General features: G+C 39.8%; 1 protein-coding gene across 1 annotated transcript; it reads right to left on the reverse strand.

Annotated features, from left to right (window-relative positions):
* Positions 1-362: 362 nt before the first annotated feature.
* Positions 363-10,058, reverse strand: olfm3b (olfactomedin 3b). Its single transcript, XM_085377268.1, has 6 exons — positions 9,990-10,058; positions 7,183-7,326; positions 5,716-5,871; positions 4,620-4,839; positions 3,572-3,678; positions 363-1,040 (listed from the first exon to the last, which is right to left on the reverse strand). The coding sequence occupies exons 1-6, from the start codon at positions 10,056-10,058 to the stop codon at positions 363-365; spliced, it is 1,374 nt and encodes a 457-aa protein (XP_085233394.1).
* Between the last annotated feature and the right edge of the window lie 7,016 nt (positions 10,059-17,074).

Genomic DNA, 17,074 nt, shown 5'->3' on the forward strand with positions numbered 1-17,074 from the left:
TCAGAGTGAAAAGGGCATGAGAAATTACTTTAAGTTCATTGTTAAGTGTTTCAGAGTTTCAAGTGCCATTATTAAATCCAAAATGTTTTCAGGATGCTTCATAATGCACTGAATTGGTTCATTTTGTGCTGTCATTTATTTTATAGGCAGTGTGACATTTTCAATTAGACAATATCTTACTCAATTAACTCTGAAAAAACAGGTAAACAGCTTCATGTCAGTAAATAAATGCAAGAAAAAAGGCAAAGCTTATTAGGAGAATTTAATAATTTAATAAATAAATAACATTTATTTTGACATTCAGGCACAACCTTTAAATTTCCATATTTTAATCTTTTATGCGTACAGTACGCTCCCCGCCTCTAAGAGTCATCCTCAGTTTTAATGATGTGGAAAAGTGTAACGTTAAACAGGACCTGGTGGCCATTGTTCCAGCCGTAGAGAGCACGGTCCCTGGCATTGTAGTCCAACATAGACATGTGGAAATACTGGTTATGAAAGGGTATGTCTGTATACTCATAAGTGGAGGTTTTAGTGGAGTAGGCATAGTACACCTTGGCTCCGGTCAGGTGGGAATTAGTAATGTATAGAGTCCCGCAGATCATAAAAGACTCTCCGGCATTCCTCTTTGAATATTCTGTGTTCCATGTGTTGATGATCTGGAGCGTGTCTGGATTCAGCTGGCTGATAACAATGTTGCCAGCATTTTGGTTGGTTGCATACACGGCCCACAGTCCCAGCTCGTCTGCCATCAGGTCGATGTCTGAGAAGCCTCCCCAGGTGTAGGGGTACACATTGTGGAAGCCTGCCGACTCCAAAGCCCTCTGCGTGACCACGCGACCTGTCTCAAAGCTGTACCTCACGATGATGTTGCTCTGCATTTTGTTGTAGTACAAAGAGCCGTTGTATACTACGTGGTTTGTTCCAGCCCATTTGAAAGGCAGATTGTAGGTTCTGGATTCAACTCCTGCGACAAAATCAGTGATGGACTTAAACTCTTTTACTATCTTGTTGTTGGTGTAGCTGTCCATGTACCACACCTGGGGGGAAAAAAACATAGAGATGATAATGAATTGTAATTGGTCAGTGGTTTGTATTTAAAATTGTGATAGAAATAAATTTTTTAGCAAAATAAAGAAATCACAGAACACATGAACTCTATGAAAGGAAAGATAGAAAGCAGCCATGGCCAGTAATTTTTTATTAGCCAGATGGTCGATGATACACTAATAAGGTCAAACCAGAACCAAGGAAGTGTGACTGCAAGCACCCAATGAAAATTTTGTAATCTAGTCACAGTACGGGTCGGCAGTAATACATCCAGCACCATCATTTTAAACACGGGGGCCCCGCAGGGATGTGTGCTGAGCCCCCTCCTCTTCACTCTGCTGACCCATGACTGCACTCCATCACACAGCTCCAACCTCTTCATCAAGTTTGCGGACGACACAACAGTGGTGGGTCTCATTAGCAACAGGGATGAGACCGACTACAGAAGTGAGGTGAGACGCCTGGCCACGTGGTGTGCTGACAACAATCTCTCTCTGAATGTGGAGAAGACGAAGGAGATTGTTGTGGACTTCAGGAGAATGCACACCCAACATGCTCCTCTGACCATTGACGGAGCGTCTGTGGAGAGAGTGAGCAGCACCAAGTTCTTGGGTGTGCACATCACAGAGGATCTCTCCTGGACGTACAACACCACAGCACTGGCCAAGAAATCACAGCAGCGTCTCTTCTTTCTCCGCAAACTAAGAAGAGCAGGAGCTCCAGCCCCCATCATGTACACTTTCTACAGAGGCACCATCGAGAGCATCCTGTCGAGCTGCATCACTGTGTGGTTTGGAGCCTGCAATGCGTCCTGCCATAGAACCCTCCAACGCATAGTGAGAGCTGCAGAGAGGATCATTGGTGTCTCTCTCCCCTCCCTCCAGGACATTTACAGCACCCGTCTCACTAAAAAAGCCCTTTGCATAGCGGCTGATCCCACGCACCCAATGCAAAGCTTCTTCAAGCTGCTGCCGTCAGGGAGGAGACTGCGGAGTCTCCAGGCCAGGACCAGCAGACTGAAGGACAGCTTCATCCATCAGGCTGTCAGGAAGCTAAACTCCCTCCCGATTCTGCCCCCCTCTCCCCTCTTCTCCACCAGGGTCTCACTGAACTCTGTCACACACACTCACTCTCTGACGCACTCACTGGCCTGCTCCAGTCACTTTGTGGAGCATTGGACTGCCATTACCTCATAAGACTTTGCTGTTACACTATCTCTTACCGTACACTACTAAATCTCCATTTGCACTATTTGCCTATTTTGCACCACTATGCCTTCTTACTTGAATATTGTATATTGTATATTGCATAGCTTTTTTTTTTGTTATACGTAAAATTGTATTGTATTTATTTAAATTTTTACTTTTTAATTATTTTATTTTATTTTATTTGCATTTTTCTAATCACTAGGGTTTGAGAGTAACGCAATTTCTATTCTGTGTATGTCCTGTACATGTGGCAGAATTGACAAATAAAGTTGACTTGACTTGACTTGACTTGACATGAGCAGTGCTTTGTTGAATAGGCCAGTCTGTATCTGTAGCAGTTCAAAGTGCTTCATGCTGTTGTCTTAATAGATATGCTAAATAGGAAAATGCATGACAAGCATCAGAAAAAGGCAAAGAAGAAGGCAGCTAGCTAGAAAAATGATGAAGACTTTTGAGTCGATATATATAGCTTGTCCTTGCTGACTTCTTAAAAATATTTTTACTTACATACAAATTTTCTTTATTTTTTTGAGCCATATCGCCCTACACCTGTTTAGGATATTTGTAAGAGCCTTGCAGCACTTTCACTTTTTAATCTTTTTTCAGTATGAAAAGTATACTTCTAAAAGAAATTTTTTTGCTTCACTTTTTTTTAGTGATACTAAAAAGCTGGTTTGCGATGTTATGGATGAATGAAATGACATTTTATTTTATTTTGCATGCATTTACACTACGGGAAACTGTCCACCTCTGCAGTTTTTCGTATGTTCAAAACTGACTTTGCTAAGTTTTTACACTTCAACACATTTGACAAGGACACACAAAATGCATTTTGAGACAAACACTGATTGTTAAGTATGGGAATTCCAAAAGTCTGTCCTCCCCTTTTCTCAGTAACTCTAATCTTTTAGTGTCAGGGGTAAAACACTGACATGTAGTTTTTTGTGTACTTTTGTTTTGAATATTTCTGTCTTTTAATGTGTAAGATTAGCAATTAATGTGTCTAGTCATGACAGTCTCTGCAGTCTTGAACAGCAGTAGTGAACAAAGTGCAACATTTTCCACTTCTGCTGGATGAAAAGCAACCATATAAACAGCTTCAGCTACTGTATATCAAGCAGGAGCACAAGCAACATTAAGTTTAATGTCTGAACTCAGCAGTCAAGTGTGCAGAAAGCTTTTAGTAGGTGCGATGCTGTATTTCAACATCTCTCCCCTTTGAACAAAAGGAGGGAAGCCGCCACATATAAATTATTAAACTGCTCAGTGTTGTTTCAAAGACTTACAACCCAAAGAGATGCATATAAACTCACCCTGTTGTTTTTGGGAGACGCCTGCGGGTCGGTCATCCAAGCTCCGAATCTGGTGCCCGAAGTTTTCACCGTCAGTGGTCCAGTAATCTTCATAAGCTTGCCACATGCTGAAAACACACCATACAGCTGTGGTCACATATGTTATATGACTGGAATTTATCTCCAAGTGCTGGACTGCTAAGTGGGTTCTGGACAGCTTGTGTGCAGCATCTGGACACAGCTGTACTTTTGTCAGCTATTAAAGATATAAAGTAGACTGAATAAGAAGAAATGTGCCACAGAACAACAACTTATAATGTGTCTAAGCTGGGAGAACACTTACCCATATGTTTTAATGCTCAGAGTACTTGGATTACACTTAAATGATCTTGCCAGGCTTTAATGGTGCCAAATGACAGTAGGCTATCACTTGCACACAAGCTTTGAAGTTTCCTGTTAAGTATTGAAGTGCTATTTTACCCAATCAATCAAAGCTCACGCACAATGAATGCTTAAGCAATCATCTCCGGCTCCAACAGATTTCCAGCCACGTCCTATTAGCATTCCCCTGTTAGCTATTTATGTTGACACTTTGACAGGAGCCATCACTGTTGATAACCTGGCAGTTGGCAAATTGGAGCTTTAGTTATTCAAACCTTTATCAAAGGCAAAGCTGCTCTGGGGGCAGAACTGATCTTATTAGATGAATCAAACCTCAATGGGTGGAGCAATGTAACCACAAATTTTCTATAAGTGCGAATGGCAAACAAGACACAAGAAGGAATTTATAAGTTAAAATGATCAATCATCACTTTAAGTGAGCCTGAGTTGAATTTTTTCACTTAAAATCAGAGTACAAAGCTTCACATTCATCTTTAGCTTGGGAGAATGTTCTTTCACTTTGGGGTTTGTTAGCCCCCAGTAGCAGTTCTTGTCTGTCCACTGCTTTGGATCTAAAATGCCAGCCTCCTAGTAGCTGCAAGAAATGTGCCCATGATCCCTTTGCCACTGTATAACCCGATCTCACTGCGCACGAATGCCTTTTTTTTATCCCCATCGCTGGACTTACTGAGTTTACTCATACAGTTCCGAAGCCTATTTTCCAGGTTTAGGACCCTTTGTTGCAACTCCTCATAGTCATAGGCCCCCATCTCCTCCTGAATGCCCATCAACACACCAGACAGGTTTCTGATCTCCTCTTTGAACTGTGAGATGAGCTTGGCATCTGTCTTGTACTGCTCCAGGACTGGAATCAGCGGCTGCAAGGATTCCATCTTTCCCTTTAGCTCCTGCAACAGATAAGTAACAGAACAGGTATTTGGACTTTAGAAATACTAGTCTCAACAAATCTCTCAGTTTTTCAGCACATAAGTACAGCAATACCATCTTCTTATTGTTTTTTTCTTATTGTTTTGTATCAATACTTACTGTTTTGTTTTACACAAAATGCAGATTCACTTCTTATTGTTGAGTCCAGGAAAAACAGCATAATAATAATTAAAAAAAATCACAACAATGAGGAATACAAATCTAATATTTACAAGAATGTTTGCCCATATCAAACTTTCTGTTGTGAGGGAACTTAAACAAATATAGAAGCAGGGACACGCTCTAGCCGGAACCAAACAAATTCCACTAATGGATATTGCTACTACTAATAATTTAATGGAAATCCTGTCACTGTGAAGACAGATTTAGTACTCTTTACAATCAGTTTCTCCAGAATCTTTATCTTTATGGAAACAAAATCCTAGTATGGTATGTATCCTGGTATGTATTAACAACAGGTGGGTGCAAAGTTTTGAATTATAGTGGTGACAAGGAAGACATTAACTCACCACAGTTCTGCTCATTCCAACTGTTTTTCTCAATCAAGGCTCCAAAAAGAGCAGTTTTACATGCCAAATAAATGGATAAATGTTTATTTATAATGCTGCCGTTAAGATATTTGTTATCTTTCTGTATCCATCCTGGGAGCCGCCTTCAGATTTAGTCTTGCTTTTATGATAGGGTTGCCCTTGGCTGGTCAGTGGTGGACCTGTATTGATCTTATCAGGAATGAAAGTTGATTAATTCAGATGCAACTCAGGTATCCTTGGAAGAGGTCCCTTCCCAGGCTTCCCTGTGATGTTTCTCACAAAGTTAAACATCAAACAAAAATATACCTGAAAGTTTTTGTTGACGAGCGTCTTCCTATCCGCTTCGATCTGCCGGAACTTTGACCGCAGTCCTTTGATCTGGCTCTCCATTCTCATGATATACTGAAAGTCCCTCTGCGTCCGCAGGTTCAGCACCTCGATTGACTGTGACATGTTCTGCACCTTTTGAAAAGAATGAAACAGCGCTGCATTGATTTTTCCGTCCACCACAAGATTAAAATGTCCCCCATGTTCAGCCTTTCGGTAGGATGCCATGCTCTAACTTCCCAAAGAACAAATCAACATTTTGACCTCCAAAGTGATTGTCTTTTAACAATTCAGCTGAGTAGAGCTTCAGATGATATTTTTTTCAGAGGCACAGTACTATCACATAGCAGTTTTTCATCAGTTTTAAATTTAGGTTCCATTTTGACAGATTTAATTCAAGTGTTTTTCAAATGTCATAGACAAACTACTGAATCTGATGAATTTTAATGACATATTAGGAGCAAACACTTGTAGAAACCTTACAGTGTGTCTTTGTGGTTGAACAAAAGCTACATTTATGGGGAATGTGAAGGAGGAAGAGATAGCTTCCCTTCTTTCTTCTCTTTAACTCAACTTATAATGAACCAACAGTACTGGTGCACAACCCCGGTAAAGCGGCGCGGGGCTTGTGTGTTGTGTTCTGCATACTTGTCTGGCTCTGGTAGAGGAATCCTGAAATGGCCTCACTGATGGCCTGAGGCAGCTTAGTACATTAGTGTCAGAGGGCCCAGTGAATGACAGATAACACCCTTTGGCATACAACATTAAAATGTAGGCTACAGCCATGTTTTCTCATGTGACATAGTCATTGAGGAAAGTGATTCTAGGGCTGTGCTATTTTTTCGCTTGTAGATAATGCATTTAAATCGTGACAGGCATGGGGCAAAAATAACATTTGGAATTACATTCGAGATTTCCACTTCAATTCACAATGATGGCTGTCGTGTTCCAAAAATCATTTCAGGTAATCAAGACCAAATCCACACTTTTACAAAAAATGTCTATGGTAGCAGATGTAAAGGAAAAAATAAGTGATAACAATTTAATTTTACTTTTTTTTTTTACAGATAACAATCCTGGTCAAATACTTAAAGCCTTCTAAAATCTGAAACCTTAAAAATATCCTTGATTGATTTGATACACAATAAAGGGATGCTCGAGTTCTATTAAGGTGGGATGGAATGTGCTCTCATCTTCCCAAGTAGTCATTCAACTGATGTCATCCATGCTATATATGCAGAAGTGGAAAACAGGGTTATGGACCTGGCTGGTGCAATCTCTCAAAGGATTAGGGCAGCAAAGAAGCATGAATAATAATTTAAATTGATGCCATATGTCTTTGAATTCAAGTGTGCTCTTTTGTTAAAGCAAACACATACGGTGAAGAATGAGCATGTGCGTGCATTGTCACTTATACAGAAGCGTGTGTGTCTGTGTTGAATGCACCTTCTCCAAGAGCTGGCGGAGCTGCCTGCCTTTGGCATCTCTGGAGCAGAGATTCTGTTCAGGAGCCACCACTGTGCAGATGCAACGCCCATCTGCATCCTGAGCCGAGCTGTACACCTGCCACCCTTCCTTTGGCCTGATGGTCTGCACAGAGAGACACATGCAGCCATAAATACACAGCACACATTTCTACAGACGTGCAGTTGATGTCATGACTCTGACATCGCAGCACACAGCTGTTATGTTTTGTAATTTTGTTTATTATAGGTCATCCATTCTTCTGCCTTCTGCCCCAAAGCTGCAACACCAACCAATTCCACTGACTTAGAAAAAGTCGCTGCTTTGAAAGAACAAAGTGCTTTTGCTGTAAGATATTCCTCTGCTCACTGTGTATGGTCTCCAGCGAATTTCCTCTTCAACAATAAATAGTGTTTCCTGGCCTTGATGAATAACCCGAGAGCTGAAATTCCTCCGTTTCTCCTTACTAGGCCTTCCAGTGCTCTAACTGAAAGTCCTGCTGAACGACACAGATAAACCTGATTTGTGGGAGCTCATCCTGCTCTTTATTACAGTCAATATGTTCCACGGTGCTGGCATATAAGGCTCAAAGAACATAATGTTATGCATCATAAGCCGAAGCAGAAATTTAAAACCGTCAACTAAAGTTGGAGTGTGCACAGTAAAAAAAAAGTAGCTTTTACTCCAAACTTTGATCAAACTCTTCTGAAGTGCAGGAAAAGTTGATAGTTATCAGACACAAACAAGGGATCCATATTTGCTGTTTATTCTCTGCATGGGAAATTAACACAGGACTGGCAGCCAAATACTGGCAACCCTCGATTGTGAAAAGGAAATTTTTCTGCCTCTTTGGCAGACGGCCGATTGTTTTTGGATTTTGTTTTTACATTCAAAAACTACAGCTGGATGGAGAACAACATGTGAAACATGTGAACTCCACCAGACTCTGAAGTGTATGGCTAAAAGGTGAAGTGCCCTGTTTTTAAAGTGCAGGCATCCATTCCTTTTCCCATCCCTGCCTTTCATCCTAAGCAGTTTAAAGAGCATTTTGAATCATCCATGAAAGATCATGTCCCCTCTGAGCAGGCGAAAACGTCACACTAAGGAGAAAGCTCAGACTTTGACTCATCATTTTCACCTACAGAGAGGCCGCTTTTTGTCAGTTTGTAATCTGTTACTACCATGCAAAGTCATGCTGTTTAAGAAATAATCGATAAGGCGGTCTATTATCTCCCTTTGCAGTTTACATTCCATCACAATTTCTGTTTGTAAAATTTGCATCCTCACTCATCAGCAAAATCTTTCCCTTTAACATTTTTTAATAATGTTTCCCTTTAACATTTGCTACTGGTTATTTGTAAAGTTTGTGATTTAGGAATTAAACCCTGTGAATTGTGCCTGTGTTCTGATGCTACGTTGGCCCTGATATGATCTCATAACCCACAATATTTTCTTCTTCCTGGTATGGTCAGTGTGCATTTCATGAAAAAACAAAACCACAGTGAAAAGCATCAGTAGGAACATGAAACAAGTGCAATGGAATATCTTGAGTTCATGTGAGATACATTGCCACAGCCTGAAAATTATTAGAGATTCCAAATAGCATAGTTAACCATGACTGTCTCTCTCTCTGTATATCATAGCTGAATGGGATAAAAGAGTCAGAAAAAAAACACCCTCAGCTCTTCGTCTCCTTATTTTGCTTTGAAAGGCCCCTGAAAAGAAGCTAGTTTGACTAATCTGTTAAAATGGTCTTCCTCCTATCTCTTGAGTGATGCACATCCTTTCCACTCTTCTCACTCTCACATTTCCTCATATTAAAATGATTCTGTTGCTCAGCCAAGCCAGATGCACTCTCCAATTAGGCTTTTTTTTATGAGGAACTCTGCACAAAGAATTTTTTCTTTCATTAAATAATTCAGACAGCTGCTTCCACTTTTGTTTGGGGCATTTAGACTTTTCTTTTTCATTATTACTGATAAGAAGGTAATTTTGAGTATTTCCTGTGCAACAAAATTTCCTGTTTTTTTTATAAAGCATCATTATTTCTGTACACCACTCTCAATCGTGGCAAGGTGTTATGTGAGGGCACTGCTTTGCAATCAAGACATTGGCAAGGGGACTGTACTCTGCATGGGTGGGATGAACCTAATCGACCATTGTTCTTGTCCAACTGGCTTGCTGGTCTGCAAGCTGCTCCTCCTAATTTGTTACAATACTCCCAAACCCGACTATGTCCTTAAATGACTGCATGACCATTTGATGAATACATTTAGATTAAGTGTGATTGTTACAGAAAAACGCCACCAGCAAAATATGAGTTTAGACACAGCACCATTTTTTTCAACAAAGACGGAACTCTCCCTTAAAAGTGAGTTATAAGCCTGGCAATATTCCAGGATCGATATCAATACTCTATTGTTAATGTAAGCAATAAACAAAGTGCTATGAGGGTGGTTCTACTTCTGCCACCACTTGGAATATCTTTTGTTTTTAAAAATAAAATTGTATTTTGTCCACACATTAGGTCTGTGTGTAAATGTAAATCCCCTGCCAGTGCTGGAGCGTGTATGGTATGTATGTGTATGCTAACAATAGCAAAGAACCAGCCAAACACGCAATTATGGCAGAAAACTGACAATTTCTTTATGTTATTGTGTTTTCAGTAAACACGTTAAATACACCTGTAATCACTTGAACTCAGCATTACATGACAGTACAAGCTCATGCCCAAGTTTATTGTGCTGTTCCTGGTAGAAATACGAGAGGCAGTTGTGTTGGAAACTCACCACCGTAGGGCAATATCCGAACAGCAGCAGAAACAGCAGCGGATTCAGGACCACGGACAGCGACCACATTCTGTCGGCTGCTACAACGTTTCCCTCCTCCACCTCCTCCGCGCCCACAAGAAGAAGAAGAAAAAAAAAATCACGCAAGTTTTTGTTTGAGTGCTCAGGCCACCACGTCCACTACGCTCTGGTAACAACCGCGGCTTCCCGTAGAAGAGGGGGGCACATCCATCCACTGCTCCCCGTTACGCATGCCATATGGACAGCGGGGAGAAACCTCGTCACTGCAAGGAGGAAAAAAGTTTGTGGGCACGCAAGCTGCGAAAAGCCGAGCTGCGGTTTGGTCAAAGGGATCCTTGTTCACGGATATGACATCATCCAAACGTCTCTCTTGACTTTTAATGAGCTCGTGTGTGAGAAGGAACCACCGGCAGCTGTGAGGTGACAAAAGTTGCAGCTGGCAGTATTTAACAGAAAATAAGAAGGCAGAGATCAGAGCTGCTGCTGCTGCTGCGTTTTTGTCACTGCAGAGAGAAGGCGCGCCAGACGGTACTATGAGAGCAGCAGAGAAACATACTGAAGGCTAGACCCTGTTTACTAAAAAAAAATCACGGAGCAAACAAGATCTGAAAAAGCACTGATAGCTGCTTTAAGCGTCAGATCGATATAGAATAAAGCTATTGTTTTACTACCCAACTTGATCATCAATTTGAGGCCGTTGTATGGAAGCCCATTTACGCCCATTAACTAGCACTATATATATATATATATATATATATATATATATATATATATATATATATATATATATACACTATAATTTAATTTTATTCAATTTTATTTATATAGAACCAAATCACAACAACAGTCATCTCAAGGCGCTTTATATTGTACACTAAATCCTACAATAATAGATACAGAGGAAAACCAACAATCATATGACCCCCTATGAGCAAGTACTTTGGCATCAGTGGGAAGGAAAAAACCCCTTTTAACAGGAAGAAACCTCAGGCAGAACCAGGCTCAGGAAGGGGCGGGGCCATCTGCTGGATGAGAGAAGGAAAACAGGATAAAGACATGCTGTGGAAGAGAGACAGAGATTAATAACAGGTACGATTCAATGCAGAAGGGTTTATTAACACATAGTGAGAGAGAAAGGTGACTGGAAATGAAAACCTCCATGCATCATGGGAATCCCCCGGCAGCCTAGTCTATTGCAGCACAACTAAGGGAGGATTCAGGGTCACCTGGTCCAGTCCTAACTATATGCTTTAGCAAAAAGGAGAGTTTTAAGTTTTAATCTTAAAAGTAGAGATAGTGTCTGTCTCTCGAATCCAAACTGGAAGCTGGTTCCACAGAAGAGGGGCCTGAAAACTGAAGGCTCTGCCTCCCATTCTACTCTAGGAACTCTAGGAACAAAAACTCTAGGAACAACAAGTAGGCCTGCAGTGTGAGAGCGAAGTGCTCTAATAGGGTGATATGGTACTATACAATAATAATAATAATAATAATAATAATAATAATAATAAATTTTATTTATGAGCACCTTTCAAGTCACCCAAGGACACTTTACAATAGGATAAAACACTTAGTAAAACAATGGCAGAATAAGAACAATAAAATAAAAGCACAAGATAAAATTAACAAACAGTGGATTCATAGTGAATATGCAGATTTGAAATATATATATATGTATGTATGTGTGTGCGTGTGCGTGTATACTATTAACTTCAAATATGTAATGTTATGACACAGTACTATATTTTGACACAGTACTATCATGACATCTCTCTCTCTCTTTGTCTCTCACATGCCTTCACATGACACATTGTTTTTCAATTAATCCATTAAATAATGCTTTGGGCATTCTTTATGCACACAAATAGAGTTCACAGGCATGACTACTTCACACAGTTGGGGTGTTTTTTCCTTTGGCTTCTGTGCTCAAGCTGATTCCCCTAAATTGAGAAGTGGAAGAGCGCATTGGCGTAAATAAGTCAAGTCAAGTCAAGTCAAGTTTATTAAACTTTAAACCTTCAGACATTTGCTGTTTTGAAGTTAGACTTAAATAGGCTATGTTTATATTTTCTTTTATAGGCCTTCAGGCTGCTTTCATTTATCATTTATCATCTTGCCTGTTCTTTCTCCATATTTGCTAAACCATGTACTATGTTCTTCAGCATTTAAAGAAATTAGTTTGTGGCTGCTACACAACTATATGGGTTCATCAATTTCATGACAATCAGAGGACCAATGAGAGTACCAGCAACCTTTTCCTTGGCGTGCATGTGTTAAGCAGTTCCCCATTGCTTTGGTATATGTTTAAACTAATTAAATGACTTCATATGTTCAAAGTGCTATATGTTACAGTTGTGTTGCAACTGTAACAGCCTGACTATGTACGTTAGAGTGACAAATTCATGATCAACATACGATAAGAACACAGTAGCTTTAACTCACGAGCTTCTCCCTCATGCAGTATCTTTGCCTCATGCATTTCTTTCAACACTCTCACCACCATCAGGAGGCCCACCTTCAATTTGAAAACGTCCAGACAGATAATAGCAATTATTTTGCATCTAGTATACTAAAAACATTTCGCTCAGATAATATTTGACTTGTGCCATATCTTCTGTGTTCTTTGAATGCCGCTCAAGACTTCCCCCAGAAGCCGTTCACAGTCTGCAACAAGCGCATGTCCTTGACAGCAGGAGTCACCTTCAACCTTCTAAGAAGACTTCAAGTTTTGCATGCCAACTGGTGTTTCCTCCTTTTTAAGGAATATAGACAGTTTGAAAGAGACACAAGGTCTCAAATGCAAATTTATGCCAGTACCAAGTTATCTTATGCTAGAAGTGTTGAGACACACTTTTGGTTTCACAAAAGGATGCGGTGATTGGCTTTACAGTTTTTTTTTCCTGGGTGCTCCAGTAAATACTGATGTAAGAGCGGCCACTATAAACTGCAGATGTGAGGAGTAGGGGAGTCTCCAGGCCCTTTTCAGATCACCAGTCAGCAGGAGGTTGGAATGAGTTGATGGGTTGGGCAATGAAGCACAGTATTGTTGGAGTGTTTCCTAGTCAAACTGTTTGAACAGGGAATACTCAAGTGTCTCTGACAGGAGAAATAGACAGAAGTTTCTTGGCACACTTGAACAAAGGGGTTTTGTAAGTCCTGACCTGCATTTCTGATGAGTTTCTCTCCAGCATTAACAGTGGCTGCTGCTTACTTTGTGGCTCAATTCAGTTCAAATTGCTTTTGACATTTGATGAGCCCAGGGTATCTTTTTCACTTCAAATAGACTTTCAGAATTGTCTCAGAGTATATACAGAAGTAGGAGGGGGAAATCCATAGACTACTGAAAATGCTAATGCTATTACCACAGCAGATTTATTTTCTTTAGGAATTCTGCCTTTCAAGAAAATATCAACAGAGAAAACAAGCAATTATCTTGCTATAAAAGAGACACCAGTCGATACAGGCTTTTCTAGTGTTCCTGCTCCAAAAAGCTGAAAATTACACAGAGTGAGCTACTTTAAGCAAGTCAGCTTTATCTCCCTTTATTCAGTGAAGTCCACACTTGTTATTTTTTGTTTTTCCCTTTTCCTTCTAAACTTTTACACAGAGTATCTTTTTTTAGTACAACTTAGTTTTTCTGCTAAAGCAGTTGGATCTTTGGTAAGGAGTTGCAGCAGGATGATATGTAGCTACTCTTGTCTGTCACTGATAGCTGTCTTCAGTGTTTATTTGTGATATTTATCAATTAAATACAGTACTTCACTAAATTGTCGTATTTATAAGATCATAATTTTATTGTCCCACATGTGAAAAATCACCAGTATCATTAAATCATTTAATGGAGAGAAATCAACTCGTCCTGTAACTAACCTAATACTTAGACAGCTGTCTTCTAGCTAGAGTAGTTTCAGATGTATAGATGATCTTAGATGATTTCTTGAAATAGTATCAAACTCATTAATTAAAGTAAGTGATTTTAAGTGATTCTGGATTTAAACATTCAGTATTTTAGGAAATGAAAGTGTTGGGGAAAACTAAATCTATACACTAGAATAAACTACTTGTATTGAATTACTGAAGCACACTAAGGTTACCATCACTGCTGTATACTGTGTTAGTAAATATACCAGCAACAATAATAAGTGTGTTGATGTGGCTCAGAGTGTACTCTTTTGTTTTTTGCATCTGTGTCTGTTGGAGCTGTTCACTCTCTTTTTAAACCAGACAATTAAGGTGAATCAGAGATTCTGACTTGTCAATTGCCTCAAATGTGACTGCGTGTCTCACTGTGTTAGTCCTCAGACAGAGCAGAATTTTTCTTGTCCTCAGGCTTAATTCATGCTGTGATAAGGTCCAGCTGTTCATGACCCTGGAAAGGATTAAATGGGCTGAGAGGATGTACAAGAATAGTGGGTGGAAAATTTAACACTTCCTCAGAATAGACAACACATCCCTTTCCTTTATTCACTTCCATCATTCTCCCTCTTCAAATATGACCGTAGGGCCACAGCAGCTCTGGAGTTTGGACAGAACGTTTTCAGCATGTTGACCGTTACACTGTAGGTATCCTAACAGATTGGCTGTGACTAGCTGGCTTTGGCAGGGGGATTAAGTAGCCCACATACCCCAGCAACAGCCTACAGTTTTCTGACTGGACATTTGAAGTTCACAGGAAAATATGTTTAAAAATGGAAAATAGGTGACCCTATATTGTTTTTTAAAAAATGTGAAATGATTAGCTAAGTGAAATTGTCAGGAAAACAAACTTGGTGATGACTCATCACCATATGCGCTTCCACTTGCCATTCAGATTTGAGAAGTACACAGAAAGCTCTGTAAACAGATTTGATGATTCACACAGCAGAACGAAAACAGGCCTCTAAAAAGTGTTGTAGCTTTTCTGTATGGTTAAAAACAATACTTTGAAAACAATATTGTGGGACAGAAGTTTGTGTACTAAGAAAAAATAAGTGGATTTTAGATTCTTTATTCTCCACATGACTGATTAAAGAGTAAAATCTCAACGAGCTGATCAACTAAGTATTTTTTCCTAACCCTAACTCCTTTCACCTTTCTTCTTTTCATACTTTTGTCTCTGAGAATGAACTTGGAATGAAGCAGTCAAGACGTGACTGAAGTGCAGAAATTACTGCCACTTTTTACAAGGTCCCTTCATTTTCACACGCTCAAAGGTAATTGGAAAAACGACTGATAAGTAGCTTCAGTTCCAGGTGTAGCTGGTTCCCTCATTATTTCATGAAAAACTACAGAGGCGAATGGTTCTGAGTTGATTTCAATTGTTGCATTTGGTAGCTGTTCATTAGACTTCTCAATATGAGGTTCAGAAAGGTGACAATGCGAGGGAAGAAGGCTGTGATTAGGCGGACCCCCTCCCCCCAATGATTTTACAGAGAGAAATTTTAGAAATAGCTACGTCAACAATACATGGTGGAGTTCATAGCATATTTTCTGTTCAATCAAATGCTGCAGTACAGGACAGATGGGAACTGGCAGAAAACAGTGAAAGCAATCAAAGAGGAAAAGAAAGACAAGGAAAAGAAATGAAATGGCAAACCCCACTGACTCTAACCCAGTTGAGTATAGGGCTGGGCGATATGACCCAAAATTCATATCTCGATATTTTTTAGCTGGATGGCGATATAAGATATATATCTCGATTTTTCTTTTTAAAGCCATAAGTTAAGAACAAAAAGAGAGTTCTTAGTCACACGGGCACTTTTATTTACATACAGCGTAGATATTACTCAAAAATAAATTATCAGCATATATTAAATAATCATGGTCCATAAATAAAAGAAAATAATGTTGTTTTTGTGCATAACAAAAAGCTCACAATTGTGCAGTCAAAATGTAAACTAAAAGACGCTGAGCATAATAACAAAGAGACAGATTTCACAGCTGCTCCACGTCTCTGAACAGGTGCCATTTGTGGTCCTTATACACACACTGTACGTATCACTCCGCGAGGCTCCTCCCCGGTAGCCGTAATTCTCCGACAATCCATCAAGCGGTGCAGCTCCGTAGCTTAGCAAAGTCATATTAAAACATTTTTTGACAGATTGCTGAGCGCTGTGTACCACATAAAATCGGTTCGCGGTCAGTAAGCACAACCAGAATTCATACATAAGGCGCACTGTCGATTTTTGAGAAAAGGAAAGGATTTTAGGCCGTGCATGTCGTTAGCGTGGTTAGCTCGCTAACACGTTGACGCCATCCAGCCCCACGCACGGTAACTCGCTAACGGAGATTTTCCGCTTTCATCTTGTCATTGCCTGCAGGTGAAGCTATGGGGGAGGGGGAGTTGTGTTCAGTGCAGGAGAGGCGAGGCCGAGTAACGTTGCGTAGAGACAAAAGTGGACGAAAGAGAGGCAAACCTGCGGCTCCACAAGTATAATTATAACGTAACATAGATTATATCGATATAAACGATATTGTCACATCTTATATCTCGTATGAAAATATATCGATATTTTTAAAAAACTCGATATATCGCCCAGCCCTAGTTGAGTATATATATTTTTTTCCTTACTGAAGATAAAGTTGAAGGCAGAAATGTCTACAAACAAGCAGTAATTGAAGGCAGCTGCTGTAAGGGCCTGGCAAAGCTTCTTAAAAGAAGAAACTCAGCATTTGGCAATATTCATCAGTCCCAGACTTCAGGCTGTCACTGACTACAAAGGAATTTTAATCACACTTAAAAATAAAAATGTCTTTTGTCAGTGTGTCCAATTACTTTAGAGGGAAAAATGGCTGACATGGCTTGCATATACTTTAGCAGAAGCAACATTTAGACGCCGTTTAAATAAATAGGGACATGTGTTGTGCCAAAGTCTGTCATAAAGTGAATAATAATAATAATAATAAAAAACAGCCCAATGAAAACAATTGGAATCACAAATGAGATCATTCTGTTTTTGCCTCTTTACTGTGCTGTAACTTCACAACCTTAACCTGCACCGCTTTTAGTAACAAACCCTTCCACTTGGGAAGCTGCACAACATACCACATTTGTGTTGTTGTTCCTGTTTTCTGTGAGATAGGAAGTC

This window comes from Diplotaxodon limnothrissa, linkage group LG18 (assembly GCF_057381915.1).
Source record: "Diplotaxodon limnothrissa isolate DT_005_m linkage group LG18, D_limnothrissa_male_GT1.1, whole genome shotgun sequence".
Taxonomy (NCBI): domain Eukaryota; kingdom Metazoa; phylum Chordata; class Actinopteri; order Cichliformes; family Cichlidae; genus Diplotaxodon; species Diplotaxodon limnothrissa.

Coding starts and splice junctions, on each gene's coding strand:
- olfm3b (XM_085377268.1), bottom strand. CDS start 10,058: ATGTGGTCGCTGTCCGTGGTCCTGAATCCGCTGCTGTTTCTGCTGCTG. Junction 7,327..9,989: donor TCGGATATTGCCCTACGGTG/GTGAGTTTCCAA, acceptor CTCTCTGTGCAG/ACCATCAGGCCAAAGGAAGG. Junction 3,679..4,619: donor GAACTGTATGAGTAAACTCA/GTAAGTCCAGCG, acceptor GTGTGTTTTCAG/CATGTGGCAAGCTTATGAAG.